Genomic DNA, 17,521 nt, shown 5'->3' with positions numbered 1-17,521 from the left:
TATTTTTTCTCGTTATGTTATGTGTTATGCCTGTAATAAATATGATGATACGAATCAACTTAGTCCCACATCGACAGTAAAATAAGCTAACGAGAGATAGCAGGTCCATAAAAGAAGAGACCTTGTACCGATCAAGTTATCTTTGCGCTTGGGGCAATGTCGCAGCTAGTGAGGTTATAACCGAGGCGCGACAATTGCTGGTTGAAAACTATTTCCAAACCCCCTCTTCGGCATGGGTTTACCCTAGTGCCGTTGAGAATTTCTGGAAGGGCTCCCTCTAACCAGGGTTAAGCCCTACTAAATCTCTTTCTTAAATCTCTTACTTTTAACTTATATTTTCTCATGCTATTCCTTGAGTGATCTAAATTGACGTAACATATCTTGATTTACTATGTAGAAGTTAAATGTCCAGATATGGTCAAGTTAAAATTACATTAGTAGAGGGATAATCATCGTTAAAAAGAGGTTAACCATTCTGCCACTATAATAATCTTGGGATCGGATGGTGTGGACACTAATGGGAGGCATCTCCCAACCTCGCACGATTTGTTACTGTCCACGTAGCAACTCGTTTTGATCTTACTATGTAGTAATCAATACATAATCGTGATCCTTTTTGGTTATTTTTTGATAACTTATATGAGACATGCAATAGTTCATTTTATTTTTAATAATTTTTTTTGTTTTCTGTTTATGTTTTTGTAAAACTTAAAAACATTGTGAACTGTGGCATGGCATAAAAGGAAATATCGAAATAACTCTATTTTTACATGCCACAAATTAATTTTTTGTGAAGCTGACGATGGAGCAGTTGAGTGAGCCATGGGCGATCATGTAATATCATATGATATCAAAGTATCTAGATATATTTATACAAAGGATATTCAATATAATAGAAGTATGTATCATTTAGTTTTATTCATGTATATTTTATGAAGTATTTAAGCTAATAACTAATTTAACATGAAGTATTTGTCCTCTCAACTCTTAAGAGAACGAGTGAAATCGAGCACCTCCGGTTCTCTTATTTATCTAAGGAGTTCTACATATGTTCCAAGACCATTCGAAAAAACTTAGTTTAATACAATAGTTGTTAAATCCTTACTAATAGTGATCGATTCTACCAAGAATAAATTACCACTTTATTTTTTAATAAAATATCAATCGAATGTGTAAGTGATGCAAACGTATTCGAAGGTAACAACTAAATAGAAGAGGAATTGATGAATAAATTTTATGAAGAAAAGACCTCAAAAACTTAAAAATTTATGAAACAATACTCGTTAAGGCTCCAACAAGTCTTCACCCAATTCAAGCGACGTGAGACGTTTAAGAGACTAACGCACAACAAGGCCTTTTCCCTCATTTGAAGGATTTGTAGGAATCGAAAAAAATTAGCACAACTTGATCGACCCTATACCAAAGTTAAAATCATTAGCGAGTTAAATCAAAATGAGCATATCAACGTTCAACTACCCAACAACACTAGTGGAAAGCAAATTGGAGCCAAGAAGCACATTGCGACTAGAGCAAAAGATTGAATATTCAACAAATGAGAGGAAATGCAACGTCTATAGTCTTTCAGTTTTATTCATGCTTTCGATAGCATGTACAGGGCATATAATAAGCTTAGCAATCCTATTTTGATTAACTTTGTGATCATTTTACTCTTATAAATATAGATTGTGTACTATCATCATGAAAAGATAAAACTATCTAAAAATAAACTATCCAAATACACGATTGGATGGGCATTTAGGGTAGTCCTTAGAATTGATTTACAATCTTATTTTGTAACAGTTATATGAGTAGTTGTGAAAATTTTTAAGCCTTAAGAGTAGTTGCAAAAAAATTTTAAGCCGCCTTGGACCTTTTGTTATATAATCGTGACAAAATTTATATTTATAATTTAAATTACATATCAAATGTTTACTGAAATATATACTTATAGAATCCTAAGTTAAATATATTTTTTTATAAATCTTTAAAGGATGATGAGAGATTTAAGAAAGCTAATCATTTACGGACGTACTACTTTGAAAACAACAATCAACCACACTGCAGTGCAGTGCAGTGCAGTGCGGCGGGGGGTTTGATCAAGTTCGGGTCTGGCGAGGAGTTGGCGTACTTGTTGGGTCCCGACATCTATGCCGATGGGAGGATATCTGTGCAGGGGTTCGACGGCAAGCTGTTCCCATCGGAGGCGGCGGCAGCGGCAGCGGCAGCATCAAACTGGTGCAGGGTCAACGACGAAGGACACGCAGGTCAAGGCTGCCATGCCGAGGAGTGGTTAGTGCATTCCACTCACCCAACTGCCCAAGGAAGAATTAATTTCTTGTGGTCGCTTGAATGGAAGATAACAGAAACGGCGTGACGGATCCTCGGTGAATCGGGTCAGCGTGATCGTTTCAGCATCTGTCAATAATATAGGACAACGAAATGAAAAAGAACCAAGGCAGAAGAAGAAGGTGTCTGCCGACTCTCGGGTCAATTCAAAGGTGATGTGCCCCCTTGTCAGCAGGAACATGGAAACTACAATAAAAACAAGCATGCTGGGGTGTCTGCAGCCATCCAAAATTTGAAGATAAAACATGTTTCACCTTTGGCATAAGCAAGAGTCTATTTTTTCCTCTTTCTACTTCCAGACATTTGTGCCCCCTTGTCAGCAGGCTCCGAAACTCTTGATTTGCTAGCAGGGGTCTTCTTCTTCTTCACATTTGACTTTCCATTGTTCTTCAAATCAAGCTGCACTTGGACTCCTAATCACAAAACAAATCAGGAAGATGAACCGTGAGAAGGAATTATGTACACATTTAAAAATATCCAATTCAATGATAAAGGAGTGAGTGAAAATGTATCTAAAAGATTCAAAACTAACCCTTCGGTTTGTTGCTCAGAAGATCAAGTTGTGGCTTCTGATCGGCATTTGTACCAAGTCCAAGATCATCTGAAACAGGTAGTAGATATAAAATCCACAATCAGAAAGTGACATTGAATCATATAGATACATTTCTAAACCAGTTTGATCGTGAAAATGTCACACCCAAAACAAGGTCAGTTCTGCGAGCATTCCATCCAACTGAAAGTGAAAAACATGTAAAGCAGACAACACAAAACGGGCACACAGCCACTCAGCAAGTGTACAAGTAGTACAGAAGAAAAACGCTCACCTGCATCTTCTGAATCAGAATTCTCTTCTTCATTTTCCGCTAGAGCTTCTCCATTTTCTTCAGATACACCATCCTCCACAGGTTCCAAGATTGCCGCTATACGCTTCTTCGGAGCCTTTTTCAAGCCTGGAAGAGTTATCAGATCTGCTGATCGCACAACACGGGAGCTGCTTCCTTGCTTATATGCCTTGGTTAGTGCAGATTTCACTGCTGGTTGAATGTTGTCCATGGGATTCGGATGTCCCTGCAATCGAACGATTATGGTGATTCATTTTTGAATTTTAGCCGAACTAAATTATAAACACATTTTTGAAATGGTATGCAATATAATAAGTGCACCACCACTATTGGATTAGTTATTCTTTCTGTTCGCATCATGCACACAACAGATCCTCAAATCACATATAGTATACATATATTTAAATACATAGATAATATTTCGATTAAATAAATCTCCAACTTGGAAATACATAAATGCATTATTAAGGCACATGTTCACATTAGAAAGGTCTGACATAAAACCTGTTAAAGTTGAGAGATATGCAATCTTGATTTAACTAAAGCTCAAACAACAAATGAGCAACCAATGAAAACTCCACAAGTGTTTAAGGAAGATTGAGCAAATCTATTAGGCGAAGGAGCTACCATCATGCACAATAAGCTAGAAGGCCAGCTACAAGACTTCCAAAGAGCCCAATTACATGTATGTGATGTCAAACACAAAATTAATAAAATATAGCTTGTGCTGAACTAGCCACTAGGTGCAATAAGCTAAATGGCCAAACAATAACCCACCTTCAAGCATATGCTATGTTTAGAAACAGGGATCGAACACACCAAAATGTAACTGCCAGCCTGTACCCTGTTGGCACATTAATTTTACAACACTGCCTATGCAGAGAGAACAAATAAACATATGAAAACTAATCATACGAGTTTGTGTGCACATGTAAATATGTATGGATGTATTTAGATCTTAAAGTAGCTCCAGTAAAAGCCATTTATTCACATTATTACGTTACTAGGACTGTTTGTTCAAAACAGAAACTCAACCTGTTAGCCCATGATGTCAAATTCTTCCTATGTCAAATGACAACCATCAGAATAAGAAAAAACAAACAAACATTTTGTAACTAGATTGACATCAAGGATAAATATTAGCACCACATACAAAAAGGATCTCCAAAGAAGAATATACATCGACTACTAGCTAGTGAAATTGAAAAGTGACCATTTCTTAGATTCCTGAATGTGACATGGGACAGACAAACCTTGAACTTGGATAGCTCCACAATTGTGTCGAAGTCTTCTTGAGTTAAAGAATAAGCATCCATGAATTCCACAACCGTCTGAACAGCAACTTCCTGATAGTGTTCCAGATATTATTAGATACTTCAAAATATTCCACTATCCTATAAACAGAACATATTTTGTAAATGAAGCATATGGAAGGTAATCAAACCTTAGGCATCATTTGAAGAGGATCTGTAAGCTGTTTCAATAGAAGAGTAAAGTAGTCCACCCGCAAGGTTGCCCTGACCGTTTATATATTGAATACAATTTTGCATAAGACAAATATATTAAATGATGGCTAAAAAAGATAAAAGTCCACTTCATTTGAAAAAATTAATGTATTGAGGTAAATATAGATGTTCAGTTCAGTTAACACTGGATAGCATACATAAATGTCAGTCAGGAGATCAACTCCAAACAATACAAGTTACTGCTTAAAGTACCCACAAACTTGACAACCCCATGAGATCCAAGGACAGTCAAAAAAATTAATTTCTGGATATCAACAAAGGATATGCTGTTGTATACTAAGTTCACAGCAGAAACATGGGGTGGCCAAAACCATTGCATCAAAAGGCAAATACTTTTGTCCATGGTTATTGTGAATCATCTAAAACTCATGATTGATCTAAAATAAATGGATGCCAATAGTTATTGAGTTTCATCCAAAATTTTGTTTTTTGTTTTTTTATAAAGGAAGATCATAGTGTTCAAGTAGAGCTAACGGATGAGTCCAAGCCAAACTCTGGAGTTAATCTTTGGAATTTTGAATTAGTCAAGTGTACTTTAAGTCAAATCAAATTGTATTTTCTATTTTTCAAATTATTTTTTAATGATTTTTTGTCCATCATTCTATTGTTACACTAGAGTCGTAACCTACCATTCTCTGTCCCTTTCCAGTAACTTTTCTATTTCATCTTTTTGGCATTCTATCTATTTTGTTTTCTGACAACAGTTTTCGCTGACAATCCAACTGAATCTGATTTTTGGAATAAATTTAACTTAAAAATTCCAGAAAATTCCTTGTTATATTCTCACATTTCTTCAATCCTAAATCCTTAATAAATCCCTCCACAAGTCTGTCCTACAAAAAGGATAAACTATTAAAAGAACAAAAACAATAGCATGATGTGCTCGAAGCAAAAACAAATGATCAGATAGTAAACCACTATTTTTAATCTGAAATATACTTCTCCATTCCCATTTGTTTCTGTTTGTGGGTTACCAGTCTCACCTACCAGCCTTGTAATTGGAGGCAGCAAAGGCCCCAGGTGTGGTCCAATGTAAGGCCCACTCCTGTCATGAGGCAGCTAGGAGAGGCAGGTAAGTCATTGGAAGGTAGGAAAACTGTTCTTTTGATTTCAAAAGACTAAAAACCAACAGACACATTAAAATAAAGAACTACATTTTGACCATAACTTTGCAAACGATAGCAATAACAAAAAAGAACCAGAAGATTCTAAAGACACTCATTTTCTCAAAACATATACAGTAAACATACTTAATATGAGAAATCATATATGCTACCTATCCAACTTAGCTTCCTGTGATGCAAGAAAGTGAACATGAACATCTTCCAAAAGTCGCAAATTCTTTCCCATTGTCGAGTTCTTCCCTAGCCATCCGCCAAACCTATTAAAGTTGCGTTCTCCCTGCAAACCAAGTAAATCTGTGAGTAAAAAGACTTCTTGATTCACACAGACCTACAAAATTGGTACAATCATAGACAGTCAAAAACCAGAAGACAGTAAAATAAACAAGCATTACATCAGTCCAATAATGGCAAGAAGCAAGAGATCATATTTCCTGCATCGTGAATTTAGTCCAAAGTGTCGTATTTTGTATTGAATTGGATCTCATCATTATCAGGTCTACCTCCCATTAGGCTGGATCAGCTACAGAAATGCTCCTACTAAAGCAGGCTATAGCAATTTTTCATAATTGCAATTGCCAGCAGGTAAGCTTGTATAATATAGAAGTTAATTAATGAGGGTGAAAACTTGGCAAATGCAAATTGTGAACAAGAAGAACATCTTCATTGGTCACATATCTGAAACATCTACCAGGATGAGGAAATGATATGCAGAAGCAAGACAATCAAATAGGCACATAGAATCAAAATACAACCACTTTGACTGTTGATAGCACGGTCCAATGATTAAATCCCATCCTCACCACTCAACATCTGCCAAAAAAAGAAAAGAAAAATCCAACCAACCCACAAAAGTATGTGAAGTTCATAATTTACAGAACAAACTGACACGAATTTACAATTCTGTATCCCAACAGTAATTATCAGACCAAGATATCAATGCTGCTTAAACCACAACTAGATGTTTTACCCTGTTTTCATTTTAGACCATGCTAAACTCAAAATGCCTGAGTTTCATATTTCTGTTCAGATTTTCGAAAAAGAATCATGCATTCTTTGACATATACAGAAAATAACATGAAAGGTACCGATTTGTAGAATTTCTAGTGATGACACTGACACAAAGCATGGAAATAAGTTCAAAAGAACAAATAATTTGAGCAATAGGAAAGTTGAACCCCAACTAGAATGAGGCTACCAAAATCTTATCAAATAATTTCACTGGTGCAAGGCAATCTGTCAAGACAACATGTTAAGATACCTATGAATAGAAATATCAATTTTCTTTTTACCATGAATTCAACCTCAATATAGAATGAGCAAACAACATTGGTCTCCATAAAATTCACTTAAAAGTATATAAGGTGGTTATTATAGTAGTAGTCGCACAGATAAAACCCAACGTCACAATAAAATTTTCTTAGTAAACCCATGAAGGGTTGAAGTTAAAATCTAGCAGCAGCCGTAAGCCCATGTCGAATGGCAATCATATAAAATTTTCTTGGTAACCCTATGATAATTATTATGTGAGAAGAATCTTGATAGCATGCTTCCTGATGCAAAATTAAGACAAATGCTGGCAGTAAAAATGCCTCAAGATGATATACTCCAAGAGATGACTGATAAACTAAGCAACTACAGAAGAAAAAAAACTTCAAGAGACTTTCATTTCCAGGTAAGAGTTTTCAGTTGGAATAAGAACAAGGAAAAGTACCGGTTCAAGGGTCTCTCGATGCCCATGCATCAAAGCAGCCCTTGCAAAATAAAATACAAACAAATAGACAAACTTAAGATTCGTCATCCTATGCAGTAAGTTGAGCAATGTCACGAACGAGAGAATCGTCAAGTTATAGTTTGACATACGGGATTATACAGGATGCAAATGAACTAGATTGCGAAAGCTGCCACTGCCGATATCTTCTGATCTGAACATTGAATATATCACCATCCCCTATAGACTCAGCAGCCTGTGCAAGGAATTGCATTCTTTTAACTCCATTCTCATCCTTGCCAATAGAAGTTGGTCGATAGTTGATATAATTTTCCTGGCATTTAATAAAAAAGTCAGTTATGTAATACAAAGTTCAGAAAATATAAAATATTCATTAAATTATATAATTGTTTATTCCTTGCCAAAAACACTTTTATAGTTGGTAGGTCAATGACATTTTCTGGGAAACTTGTAATGACAACAAAAAAATAATCATCTGGCAAAATTACCAAGCCGAGTGTCATGCATGATCCATGGATCAATTCTCGTAATCATGGTTCGCCTTACCGGTCAGTACCAATGTACTGACCGGCTATCGGTATAATATGTACCGACATACTGACACATTATATGATGGGGCATTCTGATAAACTGATATGTACCGCCTATATCGGTCCCATATCCAAGTGATATATACCACCCATATCGAGCAGTACGTCACGATATGACAAACCTTGCTCGTAACATTGCTACAAAATAGTGACATACAAAAAACTAAGAGAATATGTAACTGCAAGTTTATAATTAAGGCCTTCAAATTTTTCTGGTAATATGGAGAGAACTGCCATTATTTCCATCCTACCAAAGAATGTATACGAGGAATGACATTCCCTTATAATTACAAAAGAAAACCTAAAGAAAGCACAAAAAACATTCAGATAGCCACAAACTGGAGATCATGGGCTTGTTGTGAACTATTTGTTTCTCTCGGTTAATTTCTATCTATGAACAGTAATCAATAGGTAGATAAATCCAGGACAAATAGCTAAGCTTATCTGATGATTTCCAGATCCTTCAGGGCAATCAATAAATAGCTGAAGCCACCAAAAAGAGATGGATCTATCCTATTGCTTAGGTCAACGCCAGGACAGCTAGATGATGAATGTAGTACAAAAGCACTTGATCATTCATATTTTACTACTTGGCTATGGTGTTCATATTTTCATGTTATTTCATTGGATTATTAATTTATAAATGCTCCAGAGCATGAAACAAAAAGGTAAATACATTAGTTATCATTATGTCGTTTTAATGTCTAACTTAAAGTCCCCTTTTGGTCCAGCATATCTGTAACATTTTCACAAATTTATAAAAACAAACAACAAACAATTACATGTCCTAGCATAGTATTCCAGGTAAAGCTCTCCTAGGAACCTCTGCAAGTGACAGCACATAATGTTTGTTGCTAAAATGCTGCTTCTAAAGTGATTCAGTTGTGTTTTTGATAATACAGCCCTCCATATCGATTGATGGAAGCGTAAGATATCGCAGTAAGAACTAAACATATGATTTGTATTTTTCTACAATGGCCTAAGGCGAACTCAACCTCACATAATAAGAGCTATATTTCAGATGCATAAGATGTCACATATAGTTGCACATATAAAATCCACTTAAGTAACCAACCAAGGAAGATACAATATCATGCATTGTTGTAAATATGAAATGACCTAAAAAGTTAGTCAAGTAAGAACACATAACAAACCTGAACAATAAGGGGAACCAAGTCAGGATCACTCATGCTTAAATCAATTCTTTCATCCATACGGAGCTTCCCACCATTGAATCCAAAGAGCCTACGATACAAAGGCAATGTTAATAGAATTCTGAAAAAAAAAAATGTGAACCAATGATTTTAGGATGTCTAGTTGCTATTTCAATCATGCTATCAACAGATAATTCTACAAACAATTTACTTCTGTTAGTAGAGAACAAATAAAAGAACTAGAGAAGAGGCTCTCAAGCATGCTAGAGACCATCTCTCACTAGATTGAGCAAATTGAGCCCACAAGTTACCTTACCAGAAAGTTCCAGTTTAAAGTCTGAATTCAGCAAACAAAATTGGCAGATCATTAGTAAGTAGTAACACATCATGCAAGGTGTTAAGCTACAATATTCAGCAATAGATAGGAACATCAAGTAGAAGAGCATGATATGTGATCACATTATTGTATATGGTGTATTTATTCAACATTTTGAGTCTCATTTGTCATTACACTGACTAATAATTGAGTTTTAACAATAGACAGATTTTAAATATTTATGATTTCATGTACAAGCACCTAAGAGATATTATCTTCAGGGATTTGAATGTCTCGAATACGAGATTCAGGGTTTTTAAGGTATCAAATCATAAGAGTTCATATAAATATTATCCAAATTTTAACAGTTTTTACTTACATCATTGATCGATAGAATGTGACCCTTTCTAAATCGGGTAGACAGGATGACTGAATTTCTTTAATAATGTAGAACCAAGGGCTGGCTAGCTCTTATACTTCCAGCTTCCATCTCTAATTTTCTACCTACCCTTCAAATTTTCTATATCTTATTGCAGATTTTCCCACAGTATTATTTGTGGTCCATTAACCTCATTTGGCACATAATGTTACTGCCTCACTTGTATAAAACTAAAATCATATTAGGGCAACCTGAAAGCCTCTATGCATCACCATGTGTTCAACTTGGCTTTGGCTAGGACTTCACAACACTGAGGTTAAAAGCCAATCACTAAATCTGACACATCTTCAAAAAAATATATATTCAGTCGTTCTTATATTTGATTCCAAACAGATCAAGAAGGCCTTGTATTACCATAATGCAGATGATTCACATATTATCATGACTTTAATTTCAGCCAAACAACCCACTTCAAATAAGTTTCAACCAGACATGAGCCTGAATCATGACGAAAATGAAAGCATCTTTGCTCAAATTGCTCAACCAAGTGAAATGTGATATCAGATATGGTTCAATACATTTCTGTTACAAGCTGTCATTAACCTGACCCCTCCAAAGTGAAGGAACATGAATGGATAAGTTGGTGCAGTTTCAAGATTTTGCAACCATCCTCAAAGTACTTAATAGTTAATAGTTAATACCCATATATCATCAACCAAGATCCAGCCCAATTAAGTGAAAACATAAAGAGGAAAAAAATGTGTTTGCGGCTAATTTTTGAAACAAAATTCAAGAGTTTAGAAAGCATATACAACATGCCAACAGGTGTGAAAATACATGTTTCCAGCTGGACATGAGCCCATTTATAATCTCAAGACCTTATAGATGTTGATACTCTCTAAAACATAAACATCTGTTCGAATCATCAACAGCATTATATGCTTCCTAGATCCTCATTATATAGGCTTTAGACATCCATATGAACCACATTAAGGAAAAACACTCATAATTATCCTCAGCACAAAAAACAGCTGTCTCAAATCCACGTACTCTACTACAATGCTTTCTATCTGCTCCAATTAGGAATTACTGGGTTCATTTCTGCTCTTGTTGGCTTCAAAAATTGAGATGTCATTTTCCCCAACTTTGCGGCTACTTAGTCTATAACCAAACTTTTGGCAATCAGTGCCGAGATTTGACATCAAAAGACCATTCTCAAAACACTGTCAAACTTGAACACTTTCACTAGAAGCAATATTTTATGAAGAATCCCAAAAGAACTAAGAAGCATACCAAATGATTGCCAGTATCCAGATAATCTAAGAATACCAAATGATGTCCCTATCATCATCTAAGAATAATCTAGTCCAGATATCTGTAAATGCTATCAAATTTCATAAAAAGTTGGCTACCTCAAGATCAAAATCGTGAAAGAGTTACAACATATTAGCTCATGAGATCATCAACATAAAAAGGACCTAAAATATAACAATGAGTGAATAACAAGCCTCATCCAGGCAATTGCAATTAGCTTATTGGAAGCAAACTTGCGAAGAAGTCAGGATGCAGAAAGTACTTGTCAACGGCTGTAAAGGGTGAAATATCTTCATCCTTTGCACTAGAAAGAAGGCGCTGTCTTATATCGTCATAATTGATTGCTGACTTTGAGATGCTCATGTACTGCAATTGATTTATTGCCATGCGCATATCTCCATTTACTCTTTCTGCAAGTTCTTCAAGTGCAACCTATTATGTGGACGGAGAGACCAACAAACATGAAGAAATAAAGAAATAATTATTGTCTCCTAAACATAAAGTTTATGCAACATCAACTCCAAAAGAGATCGTGCATCATAATGCTAATTACAACTTCCAACATAATGAGATAGGAAGATTAAAAACACAAGCCAAAAGCACCTACACATTACCTATATCCAAGTTCATCTTTACATGGCCTCTTGTAAGTAACACCTTAAGAGAAAAATTATTAAACTATGTTAGCTTTGTGGTGTACCTCATTAATTTGGAGACCTTCAGCATCTGCAATTTGCTTCAACCTTTTAGCCATCTGCATAGCAAAATCTACAAATCAGATACACATCTTTCCAAATTCCAACATAAGATACAGCTAAAACACTAATTTGAACCTACTGACATACCAGGCTACACATACACCCACAAATTAATTAAGAATTTCCTGGTCAACTATCATTCAGCAGTGGCAATGATGCATGGATAAAGCAAATTATAGTAAGAACATGCAAAACGTAAACCACACTAGAGGTCAAATCATGGATCCTTCCCCAACATTGAGCTACAGGGTGGCCATCTACTTAATCAGATTAAGAGAAATCAATCTCTAAAAAAATTTTATAGGACTTCCTCACCTCTCTTTGGATCACTAACCTGAATTAACTCACCTCTCACTAATCCATTCATAAACCTCCTTATAAACATATACCCCAATATCATTTTTCTCCCACTTTATTCACAATTGGTTTTGGTAATACGTAGACATCTGTTACTCAAATTTGTTAGTGTACCAATCATCTGTCTCAACACTCTTAACTCAGCAACACAATTTCCATAGTTTGTTACAATACAGGATCCAAGCTAGTGTCGCAACTGTCTACAATTTTTTATCTAAAAAAAACCAAAGATTTTGGGCTTCTATCTTATTGTGTGCATTTGACAAATCAGAGATTCTTTTATGGTTTGAGGAGAAACAGAAACAATCAACAGCTCATTTAAAAGCACCATCTCTTTCTCTCATATCCTCGGCCGTCAAAGTCAAACACCTGGCCACAACCCGATCCCAATTGTAGAGCAAGCTAGCCATAATTTGCCATAAAAGAAAGTTTCTAGGGGCGACTTCTCTTCAAATGAAAGCAAAGAAGGCCTGCGCTACAGGCCCTGTCACTTAGCCAATCAATTCATGCAAGGTGGGATGTGTGGCTCCTAACATGAGGCCTCTAGTATTTGCCAAGTTTTAACCTTTATTTACATCTTCAGGAACATAACAGACAACTAGATACAATAGGTATTCAAGTGACTAGGATGGAAGTAGACAACCAATAAATGTTGCTATGTAAAGAAAAAAAGTTAAATGCATGTAACCTGCTGCTTAGTAGGTTTCCTGTAGTTAAGTGGCAAGCAGTAGTTGACAAGACTCTTGAGCTTTTGACTGTAGCGATCATTACAGATGCAGATGATAGGAATCTTAGAAATCTTTATGCTAGCAATAAGATCAGCCACTCCACCTCTATCTCCAGCAGACATGCCATCAACCTCATCCATGATTAACACAGATTTTTGACGCTTTGACCTGCTATTTCAATTCTAAAAACATATATCAAACAGACAATTGATCTTTGCCAAAACCCACAGTCAATCATGTAACACTAACCAGTCACTGCTAGAATTTACTATTTCATTGCTAACAAGTTCTTTGATAGAATTTGATGTACTTCCACCAATTCCTTTACCAATTTTGGCATCTGCCTTGCCACGGCTATCACTTGCATTAACCTAGCAAAATTTAAGTAAATTAAAAATCAACAAGAAAACTAATTTTACCACAATCCAACTTGGCCAAAAACATTTTCTTGGAACCACAGTGATTGTACAATAAAAGAAAAAAAACAAAAGGCACCTCAATAGCTTGGAAACCAATCATCTGACTGACTAACTTTGCTGAAGTGCTTTTCCCAATTCCAGGTGATCCACTCAGCAGCACGGCTTTTTTAGATCCACTGTCAGATTGCTTTTTCCCTTTTCCTTTCTGGCCAGCATGCAAGAAATGTTCATCCCAGGTCATTAACCAGTCATGAAGTTGCTTAACCTGTTCATAGTAACCAAGTTCAAGTTGTTTGCAAACAAAGATTAAAGAAACATAGGGAAAAAGAAACAAAGATCAACATACGATTGACTGATTGCCAATGATGTCATTTGGAAGCTTCGGACGATACTTCTCAGTCCATGTCAATGAACTCCGATCACCAGACTGACTTTTTCTTTTGTCTGGCGAGATGCCTGATTTAACATTTTTTGCAGCATCTTTTCTTCCAATAGAGACAGCTTTATCATCTAGAAAGTGATAAAGGACATTGATCATATTTAGAGAGGTCACATGAACAACGATAGTCTGCTAAAAAAGAACATATAGCACTTACATGGAGGTCAGACACAGGATAACTAGTTTAGTGAGTTAAAAAGTGTTCAAAGAAATACGTGGCTCAGCATTGAAGTCATATATTTGTAAAAACTGTCAGCTTTTTACTTAAATATAACAACAAATAATAGGAAACAATAGAAGAACATCAAAGATTGAATTTTGCATGACTGTATGGCAGAACAAGTTGCTGCATTCAATTAAATGATTTATATCATCAATATTCCAAAATCTCAAATCTAGTAATATAGCATGAACCTAAACAAAGTACTTGCCTGAAACAGATTGTGGGACCAGCTACCATGGCACGCCAAACTATATAAGCCATGCTCTTTCTCTTTCACTTTTAGATATATATCATTTCTGTCTTCTCCCGTAAAACCACAAGAATAAGTCATAAAATCCTAATGAGCTAGTCAATTAATGCTAAACGGTCTAGCCATCATTAGCTGATATCACCATCATAACAAAAGAAAAAAACCTTTTAAATAAGCAATACTATGTAAAGTAATATCAATGTATATATCAAGTACCATATGTAGACTATGAAAACAAATATCATGTCTTCCATGCCACGAACAAAAAAGACAGATTAAAAATACCTTTCACTTCAACTTTGCGAGGGCTTTTATTGATAATTGGTTTGTCCATCTTTTCTGAGGATCTCTTCTTTTTCTCTTCTTGCATCTGTGCTTTAGCAGGCTTTGATTTCCGGATCTTATCAAATAATCCATCCTCAGTAAGGAAGGGAATACTACCAAGAACACAGACTAGGTTAAAGAAACTTTGATGACCAGTGACCAAGAGTATCTATAAAGACAATGCTAATAAAACGGACCCCAGCTCCTTGGCTTTGGAAGATTTCCTCCCACCAACATCCTCATCAGCTAAAAGAAAACTCTACAGCAAAGTCAAGATGGTTATAACTTATAACATCATATACAAAATCCAAAATAAAGATCTTCAGAATGTTAATTACCGTCTTTTTGCTGACAGCACTAGTGACCCTACCACCATGGCGTTTAATTAAATCTTCAGCTTCCTCGCGTTCCAAACTACAAATTACATGTATCGTCTGAATGTCACGTTGGTGCAATAATATTAACATATTCTGGAGCAAAGAACACTACACACCCATCAATTATACTAGGAAATCAGCAAACAAGGTGTATAAATCTCATAGACAAAAGATCAAGAAAATCTTTATCATCGATGCAGATTACCTGTCGAGTGTACCACTTATCACGAATGTCAGACTATTTAAACATTCAGGAGAACCTTCCGGAACTTCCTAATCAGCAAGAAAAACAAGAGTGAAACCTTGGAACTTGCCAATTTGGTGATACAGCAGTATGTTAAATATCAAGTACCTTTTCCCCTTTGTGTGGAGGATCCTTCCTCTCTCCAAAATTCATATACCCAGCTCTGCCACCTCCTCTCCCTCTTCCTCCTGCAGTAGCTCCAGACCCTCTTCCACCCTTACCCCTCCCACCAGCTTTAAGAGGAGTTTCAGAATCTTTTTCATCGGTTTCATCTTCAAGATGATCATCAACTTCATGAGAACTACTGATAATCTGTATACCAGAGCCAGTCTTCATTTTCTTGGTAGGTTTGACCTCAGCTGACCTTTTATCCTTCCTAGGTGGCACAAAGTCATCATCATCATCATCATCATCATCATCATTCCTATGCAACTTCTTTGCAGGTGACGGCTTAATATCATCTGGGAGATCCTCGATGGATTTTCGAGTCTTCCTTTTTGGTGGTGTTTTAGCTTCTACTTTTTCCTTTACCGTTTCCTCTGAGTTCACTTCCTTGGCTGTAGATGTTGTGAAATATTTGCTAGTTTTTCTTCTGCCAGAGTTCTCTTGTGTTGCTTGCACCTGATTCTTCCATGAAAAAGTCAATGACATTGTTCATATCATGTTATAAAGTATAAACATAAATCTTCCAGCACACCATTACAAAGGCAAAGTGTATCAGTCATAATTTGTTCAGCTTTCCTTTGTTCGTTAGACATGTAAACCATATTGAATTCTTGTGGAATGTACAAAACATATTCTTCTGCGTCCTAGTCACTCTTCTTTTTAAAAAAACCCACTAGTAATGCAATGGCTGTGCCTTATTATCATCTTGTCACACATAAACAAAATACAGAAAAAGGCGAAAATGAATGAGTTGGAAGAAGGAGGCTCAATAATTGGCATCGATCTAGACATGGATGCACGGTAACAAAAACTGATGGAGGTGTATGCCAATTAACCTTACAGCCGCATAAAATCATATAAATATGCAAATGAAGGAGAATAAGGGCAAAGAAACCATGCCAATTACCGGTTTCTGTGAGCTCAGCGGAGAAGGTTTATCCGGAACAGCTGTAGCAGGCTTTGACGCAGGCTTTGATACAGACCCACTCCCCTTGTCGTGTTGCTTCATGAACCATTTCCTTATATCGGACGACTGCGTCAAACAAAGAGATATAGATTTAAATGGAACGAGAAGAAAGCAAATTTATCAAGAAATCCGCAGCAACAGAAGACGATGCAGGAACAAACCCTGATACACGACTCACCATTTCCAACTTCAGTCCCGCTCACCAACGCCGGGCTAGTTTTCTCTTATCAAAAGCCCTAATAAAGGAGATGACACCATAAAATGGCAAAGAAGTCTGCACTGAATGCATACCCGAAAAAAGGGTTAAAAAAGAACAAACCCTTTAAAGATTGGATCTTTGGCACCTATATGACCACCTAGCGGATTCTTGAGGCTCCATAAACAAAGAAAAAACGATCGAGATAAGGTGGTGAAGAAGGAGAAAAGAACTAGGGTTCTTGAAGAGACGGAGGAAGACAAGGCGTGAAAGAATCTAAAGAAACCAATCGAACGCCAGTTGAAGGGAAACCCGTTGCACGAAGGCGATACGAATCGATCGTTTCGTCGTCTCCCTATGGCTTCGTCGACAACGCGAGGCGACGGGAAGAAGGAAAAACACTCAACGGCGTAAGGCGACGGAGATACAATATTTGCTTTCTCCCTTCCGGAGGTACCATCACAACGTGGTGCGCATCTCGATGCCCTTCGTCGTCCAAGGACGAAGATTCGTGCCCGTGTCTTGGCCACCGGATCAATCGGCTCCCAGGTGCTCCTTCCTTAAATCGGATGGCTTGATCTGGGTCAGGCAGTGTGGCGATCGACGAATCATCGCATCGAACGGCCGCGATGCGATCTTCCCCGGACTGATCGAACCGCCTAAAACAAGAGCCCTGCGTTATGCCCCGACGCAGCACATAAACTGGCCGGACTTGATCTGGACCGTACGATCGCAGGATCCCACGGTCCAAATC

The 17,521-nt window shown here is 36.6% G+C and overlaps 1 protein-coding gene and 1 non-coding gene across 7 annotated transcripts; one reads left to right on the top strand and one right to left on the bottom strand.

Annotated features, from left to right (window-relative positions):
• The first annotated feature begins 138 nt into the window (after positions 1 to 138).
• LOC135637418 (U4 spliceosomal RNA) lies at positions 139 to 294 on the top strand. The gene has a single exon (XR_010496268.1). It is a non-coding gene; the product is annotated as a U4 spliceosomal RNA (small nuclear RNA).
• A 2,146-nt stretch (positions 295 to 2,440) lies between these two features.
• LOC103981458 (replication factor C subunit 1) lies at positions 2,441 to 17,289 on the bottom strand. 6 transcript variants are annotated; one of them, XM_009398191.3, is made up of 24 exons: positions 17,080 to 17,289; positions 16,891 to 16,944; positions 16,750 to 16,807; positions 16,512 to 16,637; positions 15,548 to 16,066; positions 15,401 to 15,468; positions 15,157 to 15,232; positions 15,016 to 15,077; positions 14,780 to 14,931; positions 13,929 to 14,092; positions 13,659 to 13,847; positions 13,413 to 13,534; positions 13,124 to 13,334; positions 12,021 to 12,074; positions 11,583 to 11,752; positions 9,312 to 9,402; positions 7,699 to 7,880; positions 7,550 to 7,589; positions 5,991 to 6,115; positions 4,633 to 4,705; positions 4,442 to 4,534; positions 3,171 to 3,414; positions 2,879 to 2,947; positions 2,441 to 2,759 (listed from the first exon to the last, which is right to left on the bottom strand). In XM_009398191.3, the coding sequence occupies exons 3-24, from the start codon at positions 16,750 to 16,752 to the stop codon at positions 2,620 to 2,622; spliced, it is 2,973 nt and encodes a 990-aa protein (XP_009396466.2). In that variant the 5' UTR covers positions 16,753 to 16,807; positions 16,891 to 16,944; positions 17,080 to 17,289; the 3' UTR covers positions 2,441 to 2,619. The 6 variants fall into 6 exon arrangements, with proteins under 6 accessions (XP_009396466.2, XP_018680940.2, XP_009396464.2 ...); XM_018825395.2 differs by having other exon boundaries at positions 16,891 to 16,937; XM_009398189.3 differs by having other exon boundaries at positions 16,891 to 17,289.
• Positions 17,290 to 17,521: the final 232 nt, after the last annotated feature.

The sequence above is a fragment of the Musa acuminata genome, chromosome BXJ3-4 (assembly GCF_036884655.1).
Source record: "Musa acuminata AAA Group cultivar baxijiao chromosome BXJ3-4, Cavendish_Baxijiao_AAA, whole genome shotgun sequence".
In the NCBI taxonomy this organism is placed as follows: Eukaryota; Viridiplantae; Streptophyta; class Magnoliopsida; order Zingiberales; family Musaceae; genus Musa; species Musa acuminata.
The sequence above is the reverse complement of the archived record's forward strand: the minus strand, read 5'-3'. Positions and strand labels throughout refer to the sequence as shown.

Bases quoted from the DNA above. Each gene is read 5' to 3' on its own strand.
- LOC103981458 (XM_009398189.3), bottom strand. The intron at 14,932-15,015 runs GTCCGTTTTATT...TGTTCTTGGTAG, and splicing joins TCCAAAGCCAAGGAGCTGGG to TATTCCCTTCCTTACTGAGG. The intron at 2,760-2,878 runs GTTAGTTTTGAA...TTTTGTGATTAG, and splicing joins TCTGAGCAACAAACCGAAGG to GAGTCCAAGTGCAGCTTGAT.